Below are 14,734 nucleotides of genomic sequence, written 5' to 3'. Positions count from 1 at the left end.
GCTATTATACATCAGAGAGCTACAACAATAAATTACACTTTTTAATTTAAAAAACATATTTAAATCACACAAAAAAAGAGACGAACCATCAGCAATTTCTATGCTCCAATCTGAACAGGAGAAAATAAATCTTCAATCGAATGATTTGCTTCAGAGAAATTAATGAAACCAAAATCTGAACGTGCATTGCTGATGACGATAGCATCATCATCATCATAATGTATCTGTTTTATTTCAGCATATTTAATTCGTTTATTCTCTTTTCATACTCACTAATGAACTTCAATAATTCAATATGCATAATAGAACCTCGACAAATGCATTATTATTTTTATTTTTATTTTATTTCCACGCATAATCAATTCTGCAGTTTGTAAGAAAAAGAAAAATGATCAGTGCTGCATGCACTTGAAGATAATTAAGAGAATCTAGCATTACTCTATGTATCTTTGTCATGACCTTATTCAGATTTGCTTCTCATCGTGAGCATTCATTTTCTAAGATGTCCTGAGCAGAATATTTTTGTCAATTTGTTATCTTATCTAATTAAAAATAGATTTAATTATGTTTATAGCTTTTCATAAATTTAAAAAATTTTAATTAAGTTTTTATTAAACTTTTATAATTTATTGAATCACCAAAATTTTAAAACTTTTTAATTAGAATCTTAATTTCTATAATTAGATACTTTTTTTTATTTTTCGTGATATCATTATGCTTAAATGTCGCTGTATAATATTTGGAAAATGATATTTTAACACCATTTTTTGACACTATTTTGACACTGCACACATGTCAAAATGTGATTGGACGATTTCAAATTAAAAAAGTTAAGACAGGGGTATATTTGGAAGAGAAATGCCAAAGTTTGTTTTTTTAATTTGAAATCGTCCAATCACATTTTGACACGTGTGCAGTGTCAAAATGATGTCAAAAATTGGTGTCAAATGGAAAATGATATTTTAACACCATTTTCCATAATATTTTGTTAGAATAAATCGATCACATGTTTATCAAATATTTACTATATTTAACTAAAGTTGTTTTTAAATTTAATTAAAATTATAAAATATAATATAATTGTACGGTATAAAATATCTAATTAAAGATATAAAATAATCAAGAATATCTTATTAAAGATATATTGATAAGTAGAAGATAAAATAATGAAAAAGATAATCAAGAATATCTATTTAAAGATATTTAGCAACTAACAAGATATTTAGGTAAGTCTGTTTATATTATATTGTGTTTATATTTTATTCTATTTATATTTTATTGGACTTATATTAGTTTAAGGTCCATGAGACAAATTATAAATAGAAAGTCAGGGTCACAAGTCAGGTACCTTCCAATCACACTCCATTCATCTTCTACTCACACTCAACTACATCCTACTAACGTTTGGTTCAACTCAAACATACAATTGTGATATATAATTCCCAAAACCGCTCCTAACTTGAGCACCGAAGTGCCTTTTGCTGGTACCTCCCCCCTCCTGGTCAAGAAGTCTACCGAACGGCCCAGATTAAAGGCAACCGAGCGGACAAAGTTGAAGGAAGGTGAACGACTCAGACCACCCAGGTGTTCGCAAGCAAGGAGGACACGTCAGAAAAGGTCAGTGTCTCGGTCCCACAAAATATCTACCGAAACATTTTGGCGCCCACCGTAGGGCCCGAGAGCAAGCCGAAGAAGTCCAAATGGTGACCACGAGGAGCATGGACGAGCAGCAAAATACCAGAGATTTGATAGTACAGATGCAAGCGCAGATACAGGCACAAGCAAGCACCATACAGACACAACAAGAGATGTAGCGGAATCACGCAAAGGAGATTGCGGTGCTAAGGGCGGAACGAGTCCATACCGAGCGGTCTGCCTCAAACCGAGAGAATGAAAACGATGGAAGTCATAATCGACAGCGGTCCCAGCATACCAACCCGAACGGTGGAAGGAGAGGACCATCACCCCCCTAACCGTTCGACCAACCAGTTTACTCCTTTTTTACGGCGACCATCATGCAAACTCCAATGCCAGAGAAGAATCCTCCGGTATTAGAGAAGTATGATGGCTCGATAGATCCCGACGATCATCTTAGGATCTTCACTAATGCAATGACGCTCTACACAGACAGTGATTCATTCATATGCAGAGCTTTCTCCTTGTCACTCAAGGACGAGGCATTGGAGTGGTATAACACTCTTCCCCCAAACACAGTAGATTGCTTCGCCACCGCCGAAACCCTTTTTAGAAGGCAATACGCCTCTAATCAGAAACAGGAGATAACACCAGTGAAATTAGTAAATACTAAACAGGGGAAGGATGAAACCTTGAAGGCATTCATGAAAAGATACAACAAAACCGCACGACGAGTTAAAGAGGTTAATCACTCTTTTATTATTAACAACTTACCTTCATGCTTGAAACCAGGATATTTTGCTAAAAAACTGTATGCGCGGCCACCGAAAACCATGGAGGAGCTCCATAAAAGAGTAGCTGAATTCATCCGCATGGAGGATATGCGAATCTTGCAAAGAAAGAAACAACAAGAAGTCTCTACAAGCGGAAACCAAAAGGAGGGCAAACAATTGTTCAATAGTAGTGACAAAAGTGGAGGTACGTTTCATAAGGATTTCATCCGAACACCCAGGTATAATCATTACACTGCCCTCAAAGCACCCGAGGTAAAAGTTCTTGAGGAAGCTCTGAATACTGAACTTCTTACAATTCGGAGAAAGTCTTCTCCAAAGGACGCTGACGAAAGGAAAAGTTATCGGTTCCATCAGAACTGTGGACATACTATAGAGGAATGCCTTACGCTAAAAGATGAGATAGAAAGGCTCATCCGAGGAGGCCATCTGCAGAAATTCGTAGGAGAAAGGACCCGAACAAAGAGTCCTACCAAAGAAAAGTCTCAACGTAGAGAAACCGACCGGTCATATTAAAGGGCCGAACACAGGCGAAGTCGTAGCTGCAGCCATAGCCCTTACCTCTCAGTTCGGGGACGTATTGACTAGCATATATGATACAAATTTCTTCCTAACAGGGGAATGAGACAAATCTCAAAATTTACTTTAGTTGAACATTACTATCATGCTTATTTTAGTTTATTAAGGCACAAACATTTGTTATTTGAATTCTTTTATTGGGGTAAATACTTATGATTTTATTATCATGTTTTATTTCATGAATTTGGCCATTCGGCCTCACATGCATTCGGTCGTTCGGCCTCCTAAGTACTTGGTCATTCGACCTCACAGGTATTCGGCCATTCAGCTTGACAGGTACTTGGTCATTCGGCCTCACAAGTGCTCGGCCATTCGGCCTCACAGGTATTCAATCATTCGACCCCATATGTGTTTGGCCAATCAGCCCTACAAGGCAAAAGACAGTCCCCCATGGACTATAAATCAAAGACAGTCCCTCATGAACTATAAATCAAAGACAGTCCCCCATGGACTATAAATTAAAGACAGTCCCCCATGGACTATCAACTGAATGGTAAAGACATTCCCCCGATGAGCACTCACTCACAAGCATTCAACCATTTGGCCTCAGGTGTTCAGGTACACGGTCGTTCGGCCTCACAAGTGTTCGGCCACTTGGCCTCAACTGCTCAGCCTTCCATGACTACAAGTGTTCAGGTATTCGGCCATCCATTCTCAGGTATTTGGTCATCCGGCCTTACAACACAACGAGAACAACCTCCCTCAAGCTCATAAGTCCTATAGTTAACTGCGGCTAAAACCAAACGGTTAACTCGGACTTGGGGGGATGATGTATGGTATAAAATATCTGATTAAAGATATAAAATAATCAAGAATATCTTATTAAAGATATTGATAAGCAGAAGATAAAATAATCAAAGGATAATCAAGAATATCTATTTAAAGATATTTAGCAACTAACAAGATTTTCAGGTAAGTCTGTTTATATTATATTCTGTTTATATTTTATTCTGTTTATATTCTATTGGGCTTATATCAGTTTAAGGTCCATGAGACAAATTATAAATAGAGAGCCAGGGTCACACGCCAGGTACCTTCCAATCACACTCCATTCATATTCTACTCACACTCAACTACATCCTACTAACGTTTGATCCAACTCAAACATACAATTGTGATACATAATTCCCAAAACCGCTCCTAACTTGAGCGTCGAAGTGCCTTTTGCAGGTACATCCCCCCTCCTAGTCAAGAAGTCTACCGAACGGCCCAGATTAAAGGCAATCGAGCGGACAAAGTTAAGGAAGGTGAGCGACTCAGACTACCCAGACGTTCACAAGCAAGGAGGACACGTCAGAAAAGGTTAGTGTCTCGGTCCCACAAAATATCTACCGAAACAATAACCATACAATATTATATATAATATTATAATAACTAATATATAAGTGTGTATATATATATATATATATATATTATTTAACATCTTTCATCAAATTCATGATGCATTATCACAAAATATTGAAAAATTGTTAGTTAAAAAATGAAAACGCTTGAGTGAGATTTTGTAAATAAATAGTATAAAGAGATGAAAGATAATATAATGGCTTGATGTTATGATTAGTTAAAATGAAAATCAATTTCAATATGTTGTGTAAACTCATAAAAAACTAAACTATGAGAAGTTTAAATAATAAACACTTACCAAAACAACCAAATTACCTCAGCAATGGTCAGAGCTATGACACAATATCAACTTTAGTAGAGAGGAATAAAAAATAATACATACATTGTTTCTTCTTTTTCTAAGAGATGAAAAGAATCTCTTTGAAAAATGTAAAGAAAATCTCTAATAATATACTTTAGGTCATCAGCTCAATAAACATCATAATTGTAAACAAATAACTCCAAATAATATGACGATGGAAAGGTAAGACTTTGAAACTGAGTACTATGAACATATCTAAGATTGCAGAGAAAGCTGCCCAATGCACTATAGTAGGAGAAATAACAAGTTTACTTTAAATATGCACAACATAAATAATATTAGGATAAGTAATTATGAGATATAATAAATTTACCAATAATATTAAGATACATACCGGATGAGATAAAGAGATACCATAAATTTTGGTATATTTATGGTATCTCTTCAAATTTATGTATTTATATTACCTAGCAATCATTCTAATATAATTTATAATTAGATAAAAAGGGAAAATATTTGTTTCAAATTATTTCAGGATTCACTCAGTTTAATTTTTCAGTTGTAATTCAAGTTTCAAAGGGAAAATGTGATTTCATATTGTAAATATTGATTAAATGAGCTCTTAATAGAAAAAAAAATATTTAATATGCATATAAAATAAATAAATTTCTACCTTTTTAAGATCCAAAAGAATTAAGGTTCAACTGAAAATGTATGTGTCTCATTATACTATTGTTCTTAACATAATGCCCTTTTGTGGATCATTTCTGTGAAGTTTTACTTTAATAATCATTTTAATTTATTTCGAGTTTAAAGTGAATAAAAAATAAAACTTTGTTTATATATTATTGGATTATTTGATAAATTTTATTAGGGTTTTGAATTATTTTTAAGTGATTTTTGCTTTAAATGAGTCATTGTGTTCAATAGAAAATTAGCCCAAAGAATATGTTAGTTTTAAATTTATGCTACCTTTACAAAATTATGGTGAGTCATATTTAACATAATATATATTCTCACCTGTCTTGCTTTTGAATTCAATATTATTAATCAAGTTCTTCAACCAATATTCTTATATTTGAAACTCCACTCAAATCAAATATTCTTTCAAAAGTTTCTTTGGGCTTCACCATTCAACAACGTTATTTTGAACTTTTTCTTGGGCAATTACTTCATAATAACAAACAGACCAAATATATTCTTGCGTGACTAGGAAAATAACATCAAACTATAACAAATACATGTAATTTCTGGTTGATTCAAAAGATTAAAGTTACTAATACTTTCAACTATCAGATACCAAATGATTATGATTTAATTTAGATTTTGATCTTGAATTACTTTTTTTTTATTATTTTTATTCTTGTGTAAATGATTATATGGCCCTTGATTATAGGAAGATTAAATTGAGAAATCAATTTGGATTGCTTTCAAAAAGTTTTGATTATATTAAATTTTTGAAAATTAATTAAAATGTTAATTAAAATGTTAATAAAAAAATCAAGTCTTTGATAGATCTACGCGTTGGGATTCATCATCAGTTATAGTTTGTCAGTGTTTATTACCCACAAGTACATAGATAAATGGCTGAAAGCCATTTTTATATATGTAATAATCACTCTCATTGTGTATTATTGGTAAGGTAGAGGACGAATTAATGATGCTGATCTATTTGTTTTAGCTCATCATATTTGGTCCTTGAAATGTACAAATTATATGGTACTTGTAGCAAAGTCTAAGTCACACTTGAATATCAAGTATGCCCTGTTATGATGACATTTCCTTTTATAAAATCATTAATTGAAAAGCATACGTTTAATTTGATATTTATAGTTCTACCTAGTGAATGGTGTGGGTGAGCTTTGCTCCAGTGTAATTCATATGAATGTTAAATATGTTGTGAGGTTGGTGATTTCTTCCCTGGCTAGATCATAGAAGGATTAGGATGTGATCATGGCAGAATAATACAGGTGGTAGTTGTTGGTTAGATAATTTTTTTTATTTAGGTAAATGAGCAAGTCGTGTAGCTTTCACACTACTTTAAATGAAAAAAATTATGCAGAGAGTGCACGACATCTATATTAACACATGAAAAAGGGTGAAGTTGTACACTAATACTAGTAATCGATTATGAACACATATAATCAATTACATAATACTAAAGTCATGCAAAGTCGTACAGAGGTCACAATTTTACTGGTAATCGATTACATCACTACTGTAATCGATTATCAGTATTGAAACTCGAATAAAAGATCTTGGTAATTGGTTACAGTCTTGTTATAATCGATTACTAGAGAAGAAAAGTCTTAAAACTAAGTAGATAGAACCTTTCTAATATTGTAATCGATTACCGAAAGGTTTCATCTACCTAGTTTTAAGATTTTTCTTCTCTAGTAATCAATTAAACAAGACGGTAATCGATTACCAGGACCTTTTATTCAAATTATAGTAGTGGTAATCAATTACTAGTGAAGTTGTAACCACTCTTACCGATTTTGACATTGTGTAAGAGATTACATATCATAATCAATTATCAATGTTTGAAAATATGTAGGGGGTATGATTTTACCTTTTCTCATTTGTTAGTACACTCCCTACACAACTTCTTCTTTTAAAGTGGTTCAAAAGTTGTATAAGTTATTAAGTGAAAAAAAAATCCTATATCAATAATAAGAAAATCGTTTTTAGCTAGATAAAATAAATAAATAAATAAAACTACACAAAACCATCACAGAATAAATATTTTCATTTAAGATTTTAAATTAAAATATTTAAAAAATATAACTAAGCGTGCTCACTTTCCTTGATATGACACAAAAGCTGTTAATGTATTTACAATAAATGAATTTCTATATTTTTTTTCCAAAATAACAGTTACATATTTATATTTTTCTGCAACCATTTAATTGAATGTTATTAATGGAATTGTATATTTTAAAGAATCCCATACATGAAACAAACAGATAAGACAAACTCTAAAATATATTTTAATGAATTGTTTTTTCATTTTTTAATAAGTTTTTAATCATGAAATTATTATTTAAAATATGAACGCTGCCTAGTATTAAATATATATATTGCAGACCATATAAACGTATTATAGGTAGCTAGAGGCAAAGCAGGAAGAGAAATGACAAAGGTTGTTTGACTGTTGATAGAAAATGGTGGTTACGTGAAGCACATACAGAGAGGTTCTTCTCTACGTTTCTGGAACTGATACAGTGATTTGTACATATACTTGAAAGCACAGTTAATGTGTTGAAGCTGAATGTCACATGGGCCATGCATGATGATGATGATGATGCTGAGAAATGAGTTAGTATATATGCCAGGAAAATCACTTTCCCAAGAAAACAAACACAGCTTTAAATGCAGCTTAAGATTGGTCACTTTCTCTGTAGCATTTTCCTTTGTCGTCCAAGAGAAAATCTAGGTCCACAATTCATTCATTCATTCAATAACGTTATATCATCACTTATAGAAACTATATACATGATACCAACCTTATGTCTACAATATTTAATTTCACACTTATTGTTCTTATTCTTATTAATGTTGCTGTGTTCAACCTATTTTTGCATTTACTTTTTCATTGAGACCTATTTATTGCACTGTGCCATTTTTTTTCACACATACACACATGCAGGACTGGCAGGTCGCTATATACAGCACATGAACATATATTCACTCACTGATTCAGAGCTTATGTGTCCACTATTAAAGCTATCCTTTATGTGCAGTGCACTCGTTTAAAGATATGTTACAATTATCGCCACTTTAGTTCATTTCTTCTATATATCTTGGAAACAAAATTCAAAAACATCGATGTTCTGCATATCTTATGTTTGATTATCATTTAAAAGTGATTCGGGTGTAGGATCGGAGATCATAATTAAACATTCCTTCACATTTTTTTTCAAGTCACTTTGCATTATCTTAAGTATATGTAACTGAGTTTTCCTAAGTCCTTGGTTTCAACTCCAAACCATGTAGGCAAATATCTTTCAAAAGAACTGTGATTCTCAAATCAATAATTTTAGTTGATCAATTATCACAATAAAGTCTTAAATTCACAATAAATACAATTATTTACCTACTTACCTCAGATTCGTATTTATAGGTTTTGAAATGGGTTTGTGATTAACACAACTGTAATTGTGGCCCAATACCTGGTAAGTATGTTTAACCTATAAACTTAATTGTAGGTTGTATTTAAAGCTCTTTGGGGTTTATGGTTGTTTGGTTGTCCTATTCACCTGATTGACCGACTGGTTTAACATGTTTAATCCTTTGCTCACACGGCTCGTGCGTAGCTGTGCGAGCGTATAGTACAAAAGCCTCTCATGCCCAATGTTGAAATTTCTAGCGTTGAAGGTTTGATGTTGAAGTTCTTTGTCCACACGGCTTATACCTAGTCGTGCTGGCGTACTGTACATACTACATGCCTGCAAGACTAGACACGAGTCGTGCGAGCTAAGGATTAAACATTTTAAACCGGTCGGTCAGTCAAGTGAGTGGGACGACCGACCGACCATAAACCCTAAGAGCCTTAAGTACAACCTACAATTAAGTTTATAGGTTAAGCATACTTATTAGGTTTTGGGCCACAATTACAAATGTGTTAATCACAAATCCATCTCGAAAGCTATAAATACGAGTTTGAGTAAGGAGGTAGGTGGTTGTATTTATTGTAAATTTAAGACTTTACTTTGATAACCAATCGACTAAATCACCGACTTGAGTACCAAAATGTCTTTGACAGGTACCCGTCTGCACGCTTTGAAATTGAAACACCGAGGGCTTAGGAGAACTCAGTTATGGAGACCTAAGACAATGTAGGGTGACTTGGAGAAAAAGTGTAAAAGATGTTTGATTGTGATCCCTGACCCCACACTTGAAACATTTAACTCTAAACTATGTGGGCGGGTACTTATCAAAGACACTCTGATGCTCAAGTCAGTAATTTAGCCGACGGGTTATTACAGTAAAATTTTAAATTCACAATAAATATAATCACCTAACTCCTTACTGCAAACTCGTATTTATAGATTTCGAGATGGACTTATGATTACCACAACCGTAATCGCATCCCATTACTTGGTAAGTATGCTTAACCTATAAACTTGATTATAGATTTTACTCTTTGCAGTTTGTGACCGACCGATTGGTCGTCCCTCTCATCTGACTGACAGAACGATTTAACACGTTTAATTATTTGTCCACAAAGTTTGCTTGCGTGCATATAATATAAAATGGTTTTTTTTTTTTTTAATTTAGACTAAATGAATGACAAATTATTCTTTTGCTATTACATATACTTCTTTAAAATTCTTTCATTTTCAAATATCAAAATAAGTTTTTTCATCAATAACAAACTGATTATGTTACAAATTAATGGTTTTCTCGAGAAAATATTTTAGGAAATTCAACCTATTTTGAAATGAGTTTCATTTATATAAGAAATTGAAATTACAGCTAAATTAAAAATGAGAGTATGGTAAATTCATTAAGAATTATTGTAAGGATATGATGTAAAGTAATGGAAGGGTTCAGTTTGAGTAATGATAGCTTCAAGTACTACAAGTGAGTCACTGATTGCGTATCTGTTCACTCTTGTCTTGGTCTTCTTGGATGGATTCCATAAGCAATACAATCTACGAACTAGCTAGTTACCAAAACTAAGTACTAAGGAAACTGAACCATGAAATTTGGTTTCTTCTCCACAACCTGTTACCCAACTTCTATTCACTCAATCTTTCTTTTCATACACTGACAACTCATGTTAGATATATGTTAGTGATGCAGAAAAGAATGAAGTAGACACAACAACAATAATACTGCAATAAAATCACTTGAACTGCAATCTCATTAATTGTAGTAGGTTTCGGGATTTGTAAAAAATAAAACAAACTTTTTTATTTTATTTATTAGAATGGCAGTAGTTTATTTTCTTTTAAGAAAACTAAAATGGGACTATTATGGCTTCTTAATTTTTCATATTACCTTATTTTTAGGAGAAAAATAAAATTTTAAAATGTTTTCATTTTAATTGACAGTTGTTGTAGTTTAGTATCTCTCTTCATATATATCTAACCAAAACCTGACCTTTTATTCTCCAGTTCGATGGTGCTTGATTACTGTTTTTTCATTTCTCTGATAGGTATTAATACTGCGTTAATAAATATATACCGCTTTTTAAATATAAGTTGTATTGCACTGAGAGTGATTTTATTCTCTAAAAGTTTTAAGTCAGTTTTAGTTCTTTGAATTTCTTGCAGGTAAAAGTGGTAATTTTAAAATTTTAAAAATAAAAAATAGATCGAAATACTTTAGAGAGATTGAAATTAAAGTATAGATATTTTAATATAGACCAAGATAGAAGAAAAAAAGGTTTTTGTCTATATTCTATGTATTCTTTACGTCGATAAATCTCATTCTCATTTATTATTCAGTTGTTCTTCTGATATGAGATTATAAGAATGGTTATATATGTTTTTTCAAAATTTGTAGTTTTTATTTTGGAAATTGTTGTTCAGAGAACTCTATCTAATCATTTAGTAAATGTAATTAAGGTGGTTTTATAGTTTTCTAGATGATTCCATAACTATAGTAGATATCATATCTCCATTGTCTTTTCTGTTGCTATTTTTCAAATTAAGAAATTGATACTAGATGGAAAATAAATCGAGTGACGTTATCTCTATTTTTAATGTTAAATTTTTTTAATATTAAAGAGTAAAGCACGGTTTAAGGAAATTATAACAGTTCCATTTTCTATTTGACTTAAGGTGTGTTCGTTTGGTAGGATTTGAGAAAGATGATTTGGAGGAGATGATTTGAATGGATTTGAATGAATTTGAGGGTAATTTTTTTGTTGTTTTTTAAGTGGATTTGTGGGTAATTGAGAGTAGATTTGATGGTAAAGTTTGTGAGAATTAGTGTAAGATTTGATTGATATGACAGATTTAAAAAATTAGTTTAATTGATAGAAATTAAAGATTACCAAAATACCCCTAATTATTAAAGTAATATAAAATGTTATTTTTTTAATATTATATTTAATGGTAAAAATGTTTATAAAAAGTAAAAAAATAACATTAATTATTAAAATTAATTTTAAAAATGTAAAAAAATTATAATTTAATAAAATGAAATTATTTTAAATTTAATATTTTTTGTAATATAATTTAATAATAAGTATTTGATAATTATATTATTATTATTATTATTATTATTATTATTATTTATGTTTATTACTCTCAACAACATCAATAATTAAACCCAACCACCAAAACCTAATTTAACCTAATTCAATTAGGAAACAAACAGTCCTTCAATTCCATGGAGGAACATGGCCGGCGATGGCATCATAGGGTGGGAGATCTGCCAAGGATTGAAGAAAAGGTCCGGAATTTGCGGTTTGACTCCATCCGCTTCCTCTTCCTGTCGTCTACGGCTGGATCTCTTCCCTCCGACGATCCTGAACTTGTAAGATGCTGAATTGAAGCCATTGAATTTGAAATTGGTGGTTTTTGCCAATGTTAGGGAAATTAGCCTTTTGTAGATCTAATTAATTGTCAGAAATTCGAAAAAATATGGGGTGCAATGAAGAAACTGGGAGATTGAGAGGGAGTTCATTAGAAGATGTAGATCAGTAGAGGAAGATGACTGAGAAGGAGTGGAGGAGGCATGGGTTCGCCAGGGTCATAGAAATTTCGTAAAGATTGAGGGTAAAAATGATATTTCACAGTGAATCAGCCCAAATCTTCGCAGATCAACGGGATACAAAATATTCCCATATATCGCAAATCATCGCAAACCTTTCTTCACAAATCCTTTCATGTGAACACGTTTTAATCGCAAATCATCTCTCGCAAATCTTCGTCTACAGTAATTTCCTCACAAGCGAACAGAGCATTAGTGATGGTAGTTTGGAGTTATCCTAGTTTAATTACATAAGGATCTTTTCCATGACATAGAAGATAATATATTAGTAGTTTTTCAATTGTTTTAGTTGTACTAACTTTTTTTTTATGTCTATTTAAAAAAACTTTTTATGTCAGTTTTGGAGCCGACATAAACATATATGATATATAAAATTTTTAATTTCATGTGGGTTCTAGTTTTGACATAGAATGTCTATATTCTATATCGGTAGTATTATAATTAATATAGAAAGTGTGATTTTCTATTTTCTTGTTTTCACAAAACTACTCTTTGATATCTAGAAAAAACTCATGGGATAGTTTCAAAAGAGTGGGAGAAAGACGCTTTTCGTCGGCTTTTAAGAAAGAAGTCCTTAATGAGTTTGTGGTTCGGCTTTCGTGTATAGGTAAGCACAAACAAGGAAGTTGCCGATTAACTTGGTGGAGGGCATGAAGGTGTCATCGAGGACTTTGAGATTCTAGACTTTATTGTCAAAAGGTACAAGGAAGGAGGCATCATTGAAGTTGGTATAGAAAATGAAGTTGTGGCAAATTTTGGAAATCTAATATTGATTAAGAGTAAGAGAGATAAAATCACCTATTTACCAAGCAAGAGAGTTATGAAAGCAAGAGTGATCCAACGAAAGCAAAAGGGTGCAGTGTAACGAGTAGGTGAGGAGGAGACAAAGAAGCAAAGAGGTTGAAGAGAACAGTAAAAGTAGTAGTATGAAATGCAGTATGAGAAGCCTGATAAGGAACAAGGAAATCAAATGTATTATGACAGTTCTTGTGATAAGTGACATACTTTATTACAAAATTGTCACCGTACTCACTTTCTATGCAATTCTAAATATAACTAGCATAGAAAGTCTTATACTTTATTACAAAATTGACAACACTCTTACTTTCTATATCGGTTTTAATGTAATTGACATAAAAAGTTTTAAACTTGAATTTCTTATGTCGATTCTAGATATAAATAACATAAAAGGTTTTATACTTTATTACAAAACACTCACTTTATGTTAGTTCTAGTGATAATTAACATAAAATTTTTTCATATATACAATTTTATTACTCCTTCACTTATTAAAGTAAGTATTTGTCTTTTATTTAACATATACATATTAATATTTCTCATGTTTTTTTAGAGGATAATAATTATGTTAATAAATTAACTAATTTGATCTTTATATATTGATAAGTGATTTATATATTACAACCATGTATTTTATTTTTAATTTTTTTCATAACTGATATAAATTATCTATTTTTCATGCAATATAAAAAATTTTCATGATTTTTCCATTTTTCATATTATTTTTTTATTTTATTTTAATAAATTTTTATGTGATACCAAATAATAAATTAATTTTGAAATATCGTCACAACTAAATTATCAAAGTCGATAATGATGTGATGAACTTATCAGAAAAAAAAATGTAATAGATGCTAATAAATACCTATCACCGACAAATCAAAATATATAAATTTTCATAATAAATTAATATGGTACACTTTTGGCTTATAATGCATACACTAATTTCTTCTTTTTCATATCTCAGTGCCTTTCTTGTTTTCTGAAAAATTGAGGCCACTGACAGTATAGATTTTTTATATTATAGCAACATAGTTATTATTTTTATATTAGTGCTGCTACGCATATATATATATATATATATATATATATATATATATATATATATATATATATATATATATATATATATATATATATATATATACGTTTTTAGTCCCTATATTTTGAAGCGATTTTGGTTTTAGTCCCTCTTTTAAATTATGGTACAATTTAGTCCTTCAATTTTAGAAAACTCTGGTTTTAGTCTTTTTTACCAATTTTTTTTAACTTTATTTGCTGTTTCAAACGCGTTTCTCAGTTAACATTGAAGCAAAAATGTGTCAAACAGTGTAAACAATCCAAATGCTACAATGAAATATGCTTGAAACAAAAAATAAAGTTAAAAAAATTTGGTAAAAAGAACTAAAACCAGAGTTTTCTAAAGTTGAAGGACTAAATAAGTTGAAGGACTAAATTGTACCATAGTTTGAAAGAGGGACTAAAACCAAAATCGTCCCAAAGTATAGGGACTAAAAACATATTTAACTCATATATATATATATATATATATATATAT

The 14,734-nt window shown here is 31.2% G+C and overlaps 1 protein-coding gene across 1 annotated transcript; it reads left to right on the top strand.

Moving 5' to 3' along the window:
* The first annotated feature begins 2,027 nt into the window (after positions 1 to 2,027).
* Positions 2,028 to 2,942, top strand: LOC106780622. Its single transcript, XM_014668919.1, has one exon. The coding sequence runs from the start codon at positions 2,028 to 2,030 to the stop codon at positions 2,940 to 2,942; it is 915 nt and encodes a 304-aa protein (XP_014524405.1).
* The last annotated feature ends 11,792 nt before the right edge of the window (positions 2,943 to 14,734 follow it).

This window comes from Vigna radiata, chromosome 2 (genome assembly GCF_000741045.1).
Source record: "Vigna radiata var. radiata cultivar VC1973A chromosome 2, Vradiata_ver6, whole genome shotgun sequence".
In the NCBI taxonomy this organism is placed as follows: Eukaryota; Viridiplantae; Streptophyta; class Magnoliopsida; order Fabales; family Fabaceae; genus Vigna; species Vigna radiata.
The sequence above is the reverse complement of the archived record's forward strand: the minus strand, read 5'-3'. Positions and strand labels throughout refer to the sequence as shown.

Coding starts and splice junctions, on each gene's coding strand:
- LOC106780622 (XM_014668919.1), top strand. CDS start 2,028: ATGCCAGAGAAGAATCCTCCGGTATTAGAGAAGTATGATGGCTCGATA.